The sequence below is a fragment of the Fulmarus glacialis genome, unplaced genomic scaffold, assembly GCF_000690835.1.
Source record: "Fulmarus glacialis isolate BGI_N327 unplaced genomic scaffold, ASM69083v1 scaffold20858, whole genome shotgun sequence".
Taxonomy (NCBI): domain Eukaryota; kingdom Metazoa; phylum Chordata; class Aves; order Procellariiformes; family Procellariidae; genus Fulmarus; species Fulmarus glacialis.
The window spans coordinates 1,065-15,590 of NW_009226605.1; the positions used below are offsets into that span (position 1 = coordinate 1,065).

Genomic DNA, 14,526 nt, shown 5'->3' on the forward strand with positions numbered 1-14,526 from the left:
GAAAATGTATTATTGAGAAGGCAATTTAAAATTAGTGAGCAACACAGTAATTCCTCTTGTAAATGACTGTTCCCGATCTCTGAACAAGCTGCATTCTGAAATTTTTAAAAAGTCATCTCAGTGAGGTTAAAAAAAAAAAAAAAAAAAAAGAAGTGTTCAGTTTGCCCTGTATGGTGCTGTTGTGATGAAATGCTTCTCATTAATTGTCCACGAATGTACATTTATTCATTTTGTCTAAAAAGATGTTTTCTTATTTCCTGGGGAAAGAAGCCTAGCGCCTCTTCCTCCATAAGTACCCTTATTTGTCAGATGTGTAAATTGCCAGGAAATGAGATAGTAGTGGTACTCAAAAATGTAACACAATGATAGATCAGTCACAGAATGTCCAACTTATGCAAGAAAGTCTTTGTTCACTATCTACCTCACTTGGTATTACAAGTCACTGGTACTTGTTTTTTTGGTGGTCCCTCCTATGAAACAGTTCCACAGTATTCAGAAGTCTTAAAGTATCATGTTCTTTGACTCCTTGAGCAAAAACCTGGTTTTGTTTTTTGCTTGTCTTTATTTCCTTTTTTGCAGGCAGACTTAGATGTCTTGCTGTGACTGATGAACAGTACTAATGACACATAGATTCCAGGTCTTGCTGGGACTACCTATTCATGAAGAGGAGCACAGGTCACCAGCACGCCTTCTCTGTGTTGAGAATGAAAATAGATCCTACTGAGATAAACAACCATAAAAATGACAATTTCCATAGAATAAAACAAGATGATCAGGAAGAAACCAGTCTGACTTGCCACACAGCAGACATACTTCCTTCAAAATAAATTTCATTTATATTAATTTCGGTGTTTTATTGAGAATGGATGCCAACAAAAATTGAGAAGTGACTATTGTTATTTATTCTAAGAGTTCAAGTATCACTAGAGTAGCAACCATTGCAGACAACATTTGTAAAGATAACACCACTAATAGCACTATTGATGCAAAATTTTCTGCATATCTCAAGTACAGTGTATTCAGTTTCTACCAAGATATTTTATTAGGGAGAAGCAGGAGAAAATAGCTTTTGTAGTACTAAGAGGCTTTTGGAGAGAGTTTAGACAAATAGACTTCTGTTATTCATATTTGTTAGTAGCAAAATCTTTGTTTTGAGCATATTGTAGCTACATAAAATGCTGCTGTTTACAATCATGCACCTTGAAAATTGTTCCTGTCAGATACCTTAGTAGGGTCAGGTCTGTTTGATACTTGAATGATAGTATAGTACTTGACATCTGTGGCACTCTTATTTCCAAGGACTTCAGCATGGTTGCAAGCATAAATGAATTAAGCTTCACAGTACCTGTGGGATAGAAAATATTTCCATTTACTGATGGGGAGAGGTAATTGAGATGCAGGACAGTTAAAGGTGATTTTTTTTGTGTGTGTGTGTGAATTTTTAAAGGTGATTTTAGAGAGAAGTAGGTGACTTTATTCCAGTGGTACAATGTAGAGTAGGCAGCTCTACATCATGTTTGCTGGTTCATAAGTTTCCTGACAACCCCTCATGTTTGCTGTATTGTGAGTTGAAAAGCACATAGAATGAAGAATTTGCACTAAAATGTCATTATCTTTTTTCATTATTTTTGTCTCTTTTTTCCAGTTCTATATTTTCATGTAGAAAATTTTTTGCAGTCTCCAGGTGTTTTTGGTTTCAATCAATAGAAGATCCTTGAATGGATTTATCCAAATAAATGTGAAAGCATGTGCAGCCATTGCTTAAATATTTCCATGGATAACAGCTTTTTTGCAAAAGAGTGAATGCTTAATATTGTGCATGCTGCCCATTGAAAGCGATCAGTGTTTGGCACCTATGGCCTACTGATAGTTTGACCAACTTGTAAATAGGCACAGTGCCATCTTAACAGATGGATATGAATATAGACAGCCAAGAAACCATGTATGTGTATCTAGTGTATTTGTTAAGGGCAGGGTTCCCAGCTGGGGACGTTCAAACTTATGTCCATTTTGAATTTTTGCTTTGTGGATAAAGGGAAGTTGTCATTAATTTTTTTTTTTAACTAAATAGCTTCAGGCATACAATTATTGACCATGTTAAACAAAAAAAGGAAAAAAAAAAGAGGGAAACACCAGCTCCTCCTTTAATACTCTTGAGGAACTAATTCCCTTTTAGGCGAGGCTGCTATCAAGAGACTCACTGTGAATATCAAAGATGTGAAGCGTTTCAATAGTTTTATTTCACTGGCTTGCTAGCTTTATTGAAAAAGAGGCTACAAATTTTTCTTTTACTGGACAGCAGTCTGTCCAGCATTCAAGCACCTAACTGCATCTGCTCAAGTCTCTCTGGAATTATTTATAGTAACTCAGAGGTTGAGGGATGCAGTCCTTCAAGCCCTCTTCATGTCTCTTATATTGTTCTTAGCTTGAGGACAGTATGCTCATTTTGTATACATTTTTGTACCCTTTAGATGACAGTGAGTTTGATCTTATCCCCCATCTGAGTCATTAGGCAACACTGTTGATTTTTGCGCTTTCTTTTTCTCCTTACCTGAGTCAGTCTTGGGGCTCCAGACTTCTGGTTTATTTTCCCATTACCGCTTCTAATGATTTCATTCTGTCCTTTGTTTTAATCCTTTTCCTGATCAGGGTGTCCTGAGAAGCTGCTTAAAGGTCTGCTGTGATCTTTTTGGACTGCTCTTGTAAGTGATATCAACATTTAGCCATTCCTAACACTTTCTGTTCATTCTGGCACTTTGACACCATTACGTTTTCATTGGTATGGTCTTAGCTGAGGTAGCTAGAATTGCATTTGGTGCTTGGAAGTCTCATTTTTTTTCCTGTAGAAAATGCGGAGGAAGAACCTCTAAGAGGGTACAGTATGTATCACCTTGAAGATGAAAAAAAAAAAAAAGATGAAGAGGTGTAAAGAGAGGAGTTTCTTGAAGACAGGGTATGGATAAAGCTGTGGGTAAAGTTAGTCTTAAAGTGTAAAATGTCAAAACTGTATCTTGATATAAGGAAGAATGTTACTGTATAGAAGTAAGTGGAAATATGGGAAAGTGGTGCAGAATTAAAACATCCTGCTTTGTGATAATGAGGAAGCTTGCGCAATGTCGTTATTGATAAATACCAGTCTCTTCTTGTGATGTGGGTATTTCATAATACTGTTTTGTTGAAGTTATTTGTTTAGCCACAGTAGGTGTTCAGATGCAGTTCTATGACACAGAGATACTTCTCAGATTAATAAGGACCCTGAAAAATCAGAACTTTTCTTTGGCATGGAATCATACACCTCTGCATTTATTCCTATATTGAATGACTGTGGTGTCTACAGACTGCTTGGTGCCAGAGTCCAATACTCTCTGACTAGATTCTTTTAGATCTTCCATGTATGGAGGGTGTAATATTTAATATCAAATTTGAAGATAGTTGGTGCTATGTGGGATTTCTGATTTAGGAGAATGATACAAAATATACTGAAAACAACACAAATGTAAGTTACCCTTGGCAAAATACAGCAATTGCAATACACAGTTCAGTCACAATACCGATGTGATTCCCATTACCGGTCTCTATAATATGCTCACAGTCACGATGCGTCCCCAGCCACTGGGAACGAATACCTGGGTTGAAACCAGCTCAAGCCCATTGCTCTCTTTGAAATTCTTTTGCTAGTTGTTCAGTTTTTATACTCTTATGTTGGGCTGAGCCTCGTATTCACTCCCTCCACGCTGGCCTGGCTAACTTGGGGAGACATTTATACCACCATTTGATCCACTCAACAATTTTGGGCTCCACTTAACTGTTGTTTAGCTGTTTACCTAAAACAAAGACCACCCACCCCCCCTTTGTGTTGAGCTAAAATGAGCCCCTTTGCATTATCCCCAGAGCTCCTTGGGCACATCACGGTTGCCCATCTCCACGGAGTTTTCCATCCATTGTCTTTGTTCAAGTCACATTCCACCCCTAGGGGTTTGGTCAGTCACAGCTGCAGACTTGAGTATTAGCAGGCAGAATAACATTTTCAGGAAACGCGACAGTTATTCTTGCATTTAGTAAGTAGAGAAATGGGTATGGGCTGCTCTTTTCAGATGTTAGTTGGGTGACAGACGTTATTTGAGGAAGAAAATTTCCTGAAGATACTACTCAGTCAGAACAAAGACTTGTAGAGGGGGGAGCGCTTTTGGAACAGCTGTCATAGTTATGTGGTTTTCTATTTGTCAGATTAAAAAAAGTCCTAGAGGAACATTAGAACTAAAAGAGGAAAACTGATGTTAAGTAACTACATTTGGCTTAGGGTTATTGTATTGAGTAGCTAGACTAATGGGAAAAATATATTTTGCTATCCAGAAACTTCCTGAATTGTGTATTAATATTTCTTCCTGCTTCCCCAAGCAAAATAAAATAATAATAATTATAAAATCCCACCAGTCAGAATGGTATCTTTTAGAAAATAACTGTGGCTCTGTTTGTATGCCTTTTATCTTCATAAGGTAGAGGGAAAGATCAGTTCTTTGCAAAACAAATCATGAAGGCCTTTCATGTAAAGAGATCTAGTACAGTCTTTGCGATGTCATGGCCCCATATTCAGTAAGTTCTTTTATTGAATCAAAATCTGGCTCTGCTAAAAACTCAAAACATTTATTTGCTCAAAATGAGGCCTGTTCTGCAGAAAGATGCATTTGTTTGGTTCCAATGGGCCGTTATGTTATTTCTGGAAATACTGCTTATCTGAGACCTGAGGTTTGGAGAAGTCAACGGTAATACTTTTACAGTTATGATCTCAGAGTAGGTAGTTATGTACTGGTTTGTTGATGACCTACTAAATGTTGCCCTGTGAACAATAAGCAGACTTTCATTTTTGTTGCTTGCAGTTATATAGGAGAAAAAAAAATTAACTGTTTGAATGGCTTAATTTTATTTCGTATTTTTTGCAGCTAAGAGGAATTCCTCATATTATTATTGAGGACTTGGACTATATGACGCTTCTTAATAAGAAAGTTTCACTCCAGGAAAACTGAGGGGCTTTATTTCATTAGTTTACTTTTTTCTAAGTTTAGACCTATGATTGGTGTGATTGATTGAGTACGGTAGATTCTGAGATTTTTCTAGCACGTATTATACAAGGTCTTCTAATAGATTTCACTTGTGAAGACTTTTGCTGTCAAATTTTTTTGTGATGCCTGGAAAAATTAGTTGTTTTTCACTTAGGATTCATGCCAATGAAACTACTTACTGTATTTCTTTTAAAGTGTCTTTGTAGTAACAAATTAAAACTTAAACAATCTGTACTTTTTCATGCTTCTAACAGATTTCTACATAAAATAAGTCTGGTCAACATGTAACCTATGTTTTTTTTTTTTTCTTTTTCCTTCCCTTTCCTCTTCTCCCTCCAGGGAAAATGCCATATAATAAGAAGACTGCTGGAAAAAGAGCCCCTGCAAAAAGGAAACTTGCTGAAGTGTTTGCCCTGGGGGAGGTTCTAGCAGATACATCAAGAAAAGAATGGAAATTAGGTGTCCCTGTAGGGCAAGGAGGCTTTGGGCGCCTATACCTTGGTAAGTGTAGTTATCTTTGATAATGCTTTAAAATGGAGGGTGAGATGTTTATCCTTATTCAAAGCAATGAAAAATTGACCCTAAGTTAGAAATGCAGAGTGTTTTCAAGTATTTTTTTTACTAGAACCTTAGCTTGGTTCATGGTGTTGGAAAAAAATGACAAGAGTGGACAAATGGTCATTGTAAGCACTGTGGTTGTTTGAGATTCCGGTGGTAGTTCATTCATTTTTTTTAAACCAAAATCTTTATTACTTTTTAGCAGTGAAAGGATAGTTTAGTATTTATTTAAATTTGATTTTTGGTCTGGCTGAAAGAGGGGATTTTTGCATGAGTGTTCTTATATCACGAAATCTGAACTGAAACTGCCTAAGCATATGGAGGCTACTGATCAGCCAGTATTTTGGCTGGTTTTGGCTTTGGTGCTGCTTTTGACTTTTTCATTGCCTTGTGAACTTCTGACATAAGTCATATACTTTTTTTATGTAACCAATGCTCAAAACAAATTGAAATCTTGGACTTTACAGTTCAAAGCATCAGCACAGATCTTGTTTTGCAATGCTGTTTATTGAATTCAAGGAAAACTTCTTTTAGTGGGTAGTGTTCCATACTTGGTATCTCTGTTATTTGATGATGAACAGATAAGAGAGGTCTTGAGGATACCTCAGGGAATTAAAAAAACTTGATTGCCCCTAGTCATTTTCCAAACAATTTTGAAGGGATGAAAGTATTAATCATGATAATAAGGTTTTCTTTTGCTATGCATTTATGGTCTTCCTCCTCTTGGCGAAAAAGTTGTACTGAGTTCATACTAATTTGAAAAAAAAATTAATAATCTGTCCTGCTTTCAAAATGAACAGACTGCAGCATAAGTGGATTAAGAAGAAAAACAGGACCAGTGGGTGGCTTCTTGCCAAAGAAGCTCTCTACTACTTACTCAGCCTTGCTCAAATTGTGTAGTTCTTCGTGTTAAGAATTCCTGCTTTCTTCAAGCCAAAGCTTGTCCTCTGTTTGTTTCCCCACCGTTTGCACAAAGCTGTGCCCCTGACTGTTCCTGTACTTTGTGCTTGCCTAACTTAATGTCCTTCATACCTGTATCTCCTTCTGTCACAAATATCAACAGCTTAGTAGTAACAGAAGGTCACTTTTGGATACGTGACATGGCAAAATAGTAGAATGAATGTGTTTTTTGTCTTTTATGTCCACAACTGTGTATGTTCATCACAGTCCTAGAAAAGGAAGGAAATGCCATTGACTAGGAAAAAGTTACTGAATAATAAAAAAGAATTCCTTTATTTAGTAAACTGCCTGTTCTCCTCAAACAGAAGGGAGAATGCAAGGCCATATCCATATAGAGTAGTCTTGCCATATAGAGTAGTCCTTTTACCAAAGTCTAAGGTACTGATACAAGTTCACATCAGTACCTTATTGCTTTGTCATTTGTTTGTCCATGCTGCATAGGAAAGAAGTGTATGAAGTGTGTGTTTTGTTACAGTTTCCTCTCCTACTACTAATAAATGCTTCCTTTTTAACAGCTGATGTTAATTCTTCAAAGTCAGTTGGCAGTGATGCACCTTATGTTGCAAAAGTGGTAAGACAAAATTTGAATCTTTACTTCACAACTTGAAAATGTTTGTTCTAGAATAGCATGTGTAATTTAAAACATCTTCTGACTGAAAAGTATACAATTGCATAGTGCTGTTTAAAATAAAAGTAAGTGTGGTGATACAGAGGAATGCTGCTGAGAATTGGGACTCCTATGTATGAGGGTGGATAATGGAACATCAGCGGAGTTGAAAAAAGGTTCATGAAACGGATCAGATTCTGTTTCATTTGCTGCTTCCTGTAAACAGCCCAAATATCACAAAATGAATGAAATCTAGCTTTTGGAGAATTTCTGTGATTCAACAGTGAGTCTGTGTGAACTGTTGCTCACCACTGGATGTTGGTAAGCTGACAGATGGCTTGGGAGTAGAAACAGCAAAACTTTCATTCCTGACATCCCCACAGATATAAAGTCCTTTAAATGTTTTATCATAAACCACATATGTATTCTAATTTCTATTGAATTAAAATGGCATTGACACTTAATTTTTTTTAACCTAATGATTAGAGAGAAGAAGAAGCATTGTTGATAGCTCATTTTTTAGCCTATTGTAGCAAATCAGCAAGTTCTTTTTATTAGTTGAAATTTTCTGATGTTTTTAATCTTAAAATAAAAAAGATTCATTTAGCTTGATTTGGCTATAATGTTCTCTTCCTAAGGTATAAAGTATTTTTTCTTAAATTTTGCTATATTATTTTGTATAGGTCCTCCTATTATATATGATTCCCTGGTAAAGCCTTAGTAAAAAAACCTGGGAATATGGGAATAGCCATAGTAGATCCAGACCATTCATTATCTTTGTGGTACTTCTGGTCCTGTGACAAAAGCAAATACCAGAAAACTGTAGAAGAACTTCACAATGTAAAAAATTAGTTCTTCAGCACAGTTCAGAACTGCAATGTTTTAATCTCTTATTTATTAAACTATATGGCGATACTGAAATGCTTTACCGCAATAGGCTGGCCACTTACGTAAATATGTTAATACTTTTAACATTTGTTCCTGAAACTAAAAGATCAGGTTAATTTGGAATAAAATACATTTTAGTTAGTATGTGCCTTTAATCTTGATATTTATATCTGCTGACTACAGGGAAATTCTGGAGTACTGGTTTTGGTAGTGTTCAGACACCCCAAGATACTGTTGGTGATGACCCTTTTTTCCGAAATGTTGTCACTTGCTGAAAAAAGCACTGCTTACAATGCAAATGTCAAACTACCACACTTTCAACATCAGCATACTGCTGCTGCTGCCTTAGGTGCTTGTAGGCAGAAATTCCACATAGACCAGGAGCCCCAGCCTGCAGCTGTTGCATGGTGGCAGCCTGCTTTTGCATGCCCAGCCTGAGCCATCGAGGGCAGGGGGTGTCCATTATGCAGGAGCTGTGGCCTGTTTTAGAGGCAGATAACAGACATTCAGGTTATCAGCAGTGGCTTGCCTATGAGAGGCATTGGCTCTTAATTACTGGCTCCTGCCGAGTTTGGACTGATCAGGAAGCAGAGCGCCATTTAACTTTCATGGGAGAATCCAGTTTGACTTGCTTGGAAAATCGTCAGATACGCATTTTTTTATGCTGTGTGTAACCTTCTCTTTAATCCATCTGCTTCTCTTGTCCACTTTGGGCTCTGAATATAAGAAGAGTTGTCATAACTTTTGGGTTGCTTTTATGCTAGATTCACTTTGTTGCAGCAATTTGTAAATACCCCCATTGCTAATCTCCCAGATGACTACTCACTTCTAATTTGTCTTTTATAATTTTGTCTTTATGGCAATAAAGAGTAGCCCAGTCTTTGTGCTGCCCTTACAAATGACCCGTAACATATTATGCCTCTACAGTCTAGTATAACACAACTACAGATAAGGGCCTGTTTTCTAGTGCCTGGGTGATTCCTAGTTGATCCATCAGCTGAAGCAAAGTGGTTAACAGCTTTGAACAATTATTAGTGTTTAATAAAATATGTGCTTCTATAGTAATGTTCTTCAAATTAAGCTATTAAAGCAGGATGGAAATTGGCTTAGTCTTTGACATATCCTCATAGTATTGATGTCTGAGCAGTATGAAATGTATCACAGTTTTTATTAAAAAAAGAAATGCTTTTTAACATGTGGACCTTTCAGATGTCATTGTTCAGGAGTGGATGCAGAGTTTAATAACACTTCATGAAATTGCTGACTGAAAAAGATCAGAATTCTTCAAATACTACTTGAAGAAATTTGTTGGGTTTCAACATGTTCTCCATAATCTCTTTCATTATGGTATCTTCTAATTAGACTTTAATTTCAGTTTTGCAAATCATGTGTTTAGAATGACCCTGGGCAAAAAGTTGTAGAAATTTGTGTTTGAAGTCTTTCTGGTTTTAGTGTATTGTAAGATGACTAGTATGGCATGTATGTAGAATTAATGGTATTATGGGGAAACAGCTTCATAGTCAACATGAAGATCTGTTTTATGGTTAAATCATTTATCCATTCCCTCAAGTATGAAAAGATACCAGATTTTCAGCATTTCCTCTGACTAGAGAAAGTTATATCTTTTTCAGCACTGAGACATAATTTTTTGTGGAATATTTTATTTAAAGATAAATACTTCAAGAATTTTTAACACCTACAGTTTTTCGCTGTATTTTAGTAAGAAAATAACATTCTTCAAACCTATGTAAATTGAATCAAAATAATATGTATAATTTATATTCTAATTAAGTTAGAGTATTAATGGATTATGCTATGCAGAAACAAGTGAATAGGTCAAATAACATTTGTTCGAGATAACTGCAGTATAAGAATTCAGCTCTTCAGCCATTCTTCTCTGTATATATAATCTCTCTATCGCTAATTTGTTGCCCATAGTGGATAAATAAACTAACTGAAAATAAATATGCATGTACCAAAGTTTATGTGCATTAATCAGTTGGTCTAGTTTGTTTGGGTTTTTTTTCCACTTCATGGCTTAAGTCTGAAAGTTGGTCCCACAAGGAGGGGCCAGAAAACTGTTGTCTTGGCTCCATTGTTTATCAGGGCAATGCTGCTGGAGAAAGTGAGGTGGAGATAGGCGGTAGCTTTGTAATCGAGTGTCCAAGCCTAGGAGTGGTGCCTAAGCTGGTATCTGCTCTCATTCTGACTGGTCTTCCTACTCTGAGCCAATACATCAGATGCACACTAAAGCCCGTGTTCATCAGTGTGTTTGATCTCTTTACGTTGCTTTGTTAATGTCGGACAGCAGTAAACCTCTATTAACTGAGTGATATAGTCTGGCCTTTAGTAATTTTCTGGATCATTACATCTGCATTTACAAGTTACAATTAAAACCATTTAAGATTGATATTATATATCTCGGAACTTTTGCTAGTATCATGTGATTGTATTCTTTATGGGTTTCTTTGCCAGTAATCACATCCTTCTTTTTGGTTAGAGCTTTAAGTGTAGGATATTCCAAAACAGATACTTTCACTGAGAATGAATTTGGACATATAGGAGTAACTAGACTAAAATAAATTGCTTAAGCTTCTGTCAAAATCAGTCACTGAAAAATCGCAAGAGTTGATATAACTTTTTTTCTTTTCTGCGCTAAGTTCTGGAAGTGTAGAGTCAAAGTACTTGCCCATTTGCAATTCTTGCAGTATTTCAAAGCTTTGGTGTTTTCAAACCAATTTCTCTCTTGCACTTGTAATACGTGTTTACCATAGATTTGTCCCTAGAAAATGGAACTGAAATACCTTATGTTAGCTTAAATACAAGGTAGACTTTGAGGTCAAAATAGGCATAGTTCTTAGAATTGAGTTTAAGAGAAATTGTGAAATCCTCTGTAATTTTTACCTTGATCAACTAATGTGTGAAGGGAACAAAATACCTTATGTTCAGCAAGAATTTAACTTTTGTTAAGATTTTTCCATCAAATCATTTTAGGTGTTATTTTAGGCTCACTAATGGCTATTGCAACTGATGCGATCCAGCTTTAATCTGGAAAATCTGAGATAAGGAATGTTGTTTAATGTTCTCTGCTAAACTTCTGCTGCCAATTATTGGTGGTAATTCTGTACATTTCAGTTAATTTGTTATTCTTTAATCTTTTGTTATTGGAAAGGATTCTTTGATACCCTTAATGTTAAGCAATTTATAATAAAAATAGCTTTTTAGAGCCAACCTTCTTCTATGAAAAGAACATGTTCTATTGAATTTATCAGCACTGGGTAGAGCATTTGAGGGAGAATATGCTTTTATAGGGTGAATGTTACATTTTGTGATACATTTTTAATAATTATTAGGCACTAACACAGCAGTTTTTAACTAATTTTAAATTGTCTTAAAGGAACCCAGCCAGAATGGACCTCTTTTTACTGAGTTAAAGTTCTACATGCGAGCTGCTAAGCCAGATGAAAGTAAGCAGTCTATTAAAATGTTTTTAATGAACTACAAGCATTTAGGAAAACAGAGCCTACAGGACTAAGGTTGGACTTTAAGAGAATCTTTTTAGGTAATTTTCAAAATTATTTTTAAATGATTGAAATCAAATTCAGACATCTAGTAAAATCAGGGTTTTTTGGTAAGATGTTCTTTATAGTTTTGTTGATGGTATTGTCTAAATTGAAACTTTAGTTGCATCTCTGTCCCTACAATGGATGCCTTGCAGTATACTTTGCATACAAGTTCCCACGAAATAAGCAGCTCACATGTATGCAGAAACTGTAAGTGATGTGAGTACTCCTTTTTTATGTGAGTCTCTACTGGTGTGAACTCATGAACTTATCTTTATTTGTATTTTCAGTTCAGAAGTGGACTAAGTCCCATAAACTGAAATATTTAGGTGTACCAAGATATTGGGGTTCTGGCTTGCATGAAAAAAATGGAAACAGGTGAATATATCTTTTGTTGGCAAATACTGGGATTTATTTCATCCGCAACCACTATCCCTTTTAACCTGATTTACTTTAAGATGTATTTTCCATGGATCTTCATGTTCTTCATTTCTACTACAAAGTTTCATGTTCGTAACAGGGTGTGTTTAAAGAATAGATGAATAGATATATTTTATCTGTAGTCTGTGTGTTACTGGTATTTGTGTCTATTACATTCTTAGTGATAGAGTTTTCATTTGCTCCAACACTGCTGTAATACAGTGATGCTATATATATGTGGTTTAGAAGCTTTTCATATTTGAACTAAAATAAAGTTGACTTCTAATGTATAAGTCCTTGAATAATATGACTACCTTTAAAATTTTTCTTCTGGTGTGGTGTGCACTTAAAGAGTATTTTCACTCACACATATAAAGGACTTAGTGTTCTCTCTAAATCTATTTTATTTTCCCTAAGGGTAGGTTTTTTTGACTTAATTTGTGAGCTAGTCTCATGTTAAATTTGTCTTAAGTCTAGGGACAGTTTTTAGTATTGTTGCATGTCATGAAAGGTTTTTTTATTTGGTCTTGAATGGTACGCCTGTTTATGTGATAGTCCTTGTTTCCTAGTAGGCTTTCTCTATACAGCTATGTTGCAAGAAGTTTTAGTGGTTCTCTGGCAGCTTATAGTAGGTCAGGCTTCTTTGTGTGGACCACCACATAGGGCAGTTGGTATTTATGCCCTAGTATGTCAGGAATATCATTGTTTCAGTAGGTCCTCAACTGTAAAACTAATCTAATGTAAAAACAACATTAATTTTGAGAGGCAAAAGAAAATAAATGTAACAAAATAAAATAAAGAAAATAAAGAAACAAATAACAAAATTATTCTTTTTTTTTCCCAAATAAACTTTTCTTTGCGTTCAGTGTTTAATGCATGAGATTCTTTAGTATAGCTACTGTGACCTCTTACAGTAATAGAACCAGTTTGGCTGTAGCAACGAATATCAAAACACCTTTGGCAAGTGAGAGATTTCTGTTTTTAATAGGAGGTTAAAAAAAAGCTTGTAATAGATTTCAAGAAACTAACTTTTTTAAGTAACCATGTTAAGTCTCTTAGTCATATATAAAGTAAAAAATGTATTTCTGCAAGTAATTGATGCTTCGTTTTACCGATAATTTCCTCTCTGGGTACTTGTTATTGTATTGCATAACTAGCCAGGAATAAAGAACAGTTCTTTTGATGGGCAAACTTTGAGTAGCTGATGTAAAAAAAGTTAAGAATTGATGTACAACATTAAAATAAAGTCAAGTGTTTCCCATATATTTGTTTTCTGTATACCTGCAGTTTATCTTTTGAGAGAGATGTTTTTAATCAGTAACTTGTACAATTAACACATAGATAAAATACTTTGCTAAGTACAATTCAGTAACTTCGCTGTTGGTTTTTTTCCTTGAATTTAGTTATCGATTTATGATAATGGACCGATTTGGCAGAGATCTTCAGAAGATGTATGAAGAGAATGCAAAGCAATTTTCCCATAAAACTGTACTACAATTAGGCCTGAGAATAGTAAGTTTAAAAAAAATATTTTTACAATCTGGCTTCCCTATGTAAGTCTTTCAGTTAAATCACACTTTTGTACTGAATACAGGTCCTCTGCTGGGTGGAGCTGGGTACTGCATTTATATGACTGTATTTTGTTTTGTTAGCTTGATATTCTGGAATACGTCCATGAGCATGAATATGTGCATGGAGACATCAAGGCTTCAAACCTTCTTGTGAGTTACAAGAACCCTAATCAGGTATTTCTGATGCATTTTATTCCTCATGTTTTAAACCTTCTATTTGACAACACATGGAAGTGCTTTGAACCTGTGAAATCTAGCAAAAGCTCATTTTTAAGAATGTGTATGGTAACGTTATTTCTGCTTGAAATTTATATCTAGTTAATATTCTACGAATTTTTTTTATGCATTTTGCTGGACAGTTATCAAATTGAGTCTTTGCCCTAAATAATATTCTAGAGAAATTCTCAAGATTAAAAAAAAATTTACTCACAAATAGGTATTTGCAGGTGGAAGCTTAAAATTATATAGCACACTAGTAAATTATGTTTGCCTGTCTGCGTTGTTAACCTCATTCCTTTGTTCAAGAAATCCATCAGGTAAGTGTGCTGTTACTTGGAAAAATTTGTCTTTAAAGTGTTGATTGTTCCACTTGATTTACGGAAGTCTTTCATTTTTCTGCATTTTTTAACTCTACTACTCAAACAATGCATATTAGAGTTTCAGAATTATGTCTTCTTGCCCAAATGTTTTAGCTCACGAAATAAGTAAAATAATCTCAGTTCTCTTAAAGTAACTGTGGTGGTAGTGAGAAGTAATAGGTAGTAGTAGTGTTCAAATGAGGCAGCTGACTTTAAAAAAGGGTAGGACAGTAAGTGTATTTATAACTCTATGAACATTATGACTTTTTTTTTTCTTACTGGTAATAATAGACTATTTTACTGTACTTGTCCTCTGTATCA

At 35.2% G+C, this 14,526-nt stretch overlaps 1 protein-coding gene across 1 annotated transcript in view; it reads left to right on the forward strand.

Moving 5' to 3' along the window:
- Positions 1–5,392: 5,392 nt before the first annotated feature.
- VRK1 (vaccinia related kinase 1) overlaps positions 5,393–14,526 on the forward strand; it is an 18,262-nt gene continuing 9,128 nt past the window's right edge. Inside the window, exons 1-6 of the mRNA XM_009582862.1 lie at positions 5,393–5,561; positions 7,094–7,149; positions 11,471–11,540; positions 11,927–12,014; positions 13,460–13,568; positions 13,709–13,801. Coding sequence (XP_009581157.1) covers positions 5,405–5,561; positions 7,094–7,149; positions 11,471–11,540; positions 11,927–12,014; positions 13,460–13,568; positions 13,709–13,801 — 573 coding nt within the window. The 5' untranslated portion in view covers positions 5,393–5,404. The remainder of the gene's footprint in view (positions 5,562–7,093; positions 7,150–11,470; positions 11,541–11,926; positions 12,015–13,459; positions 13,569–13,708; positions 13,802–14,526) is intronic.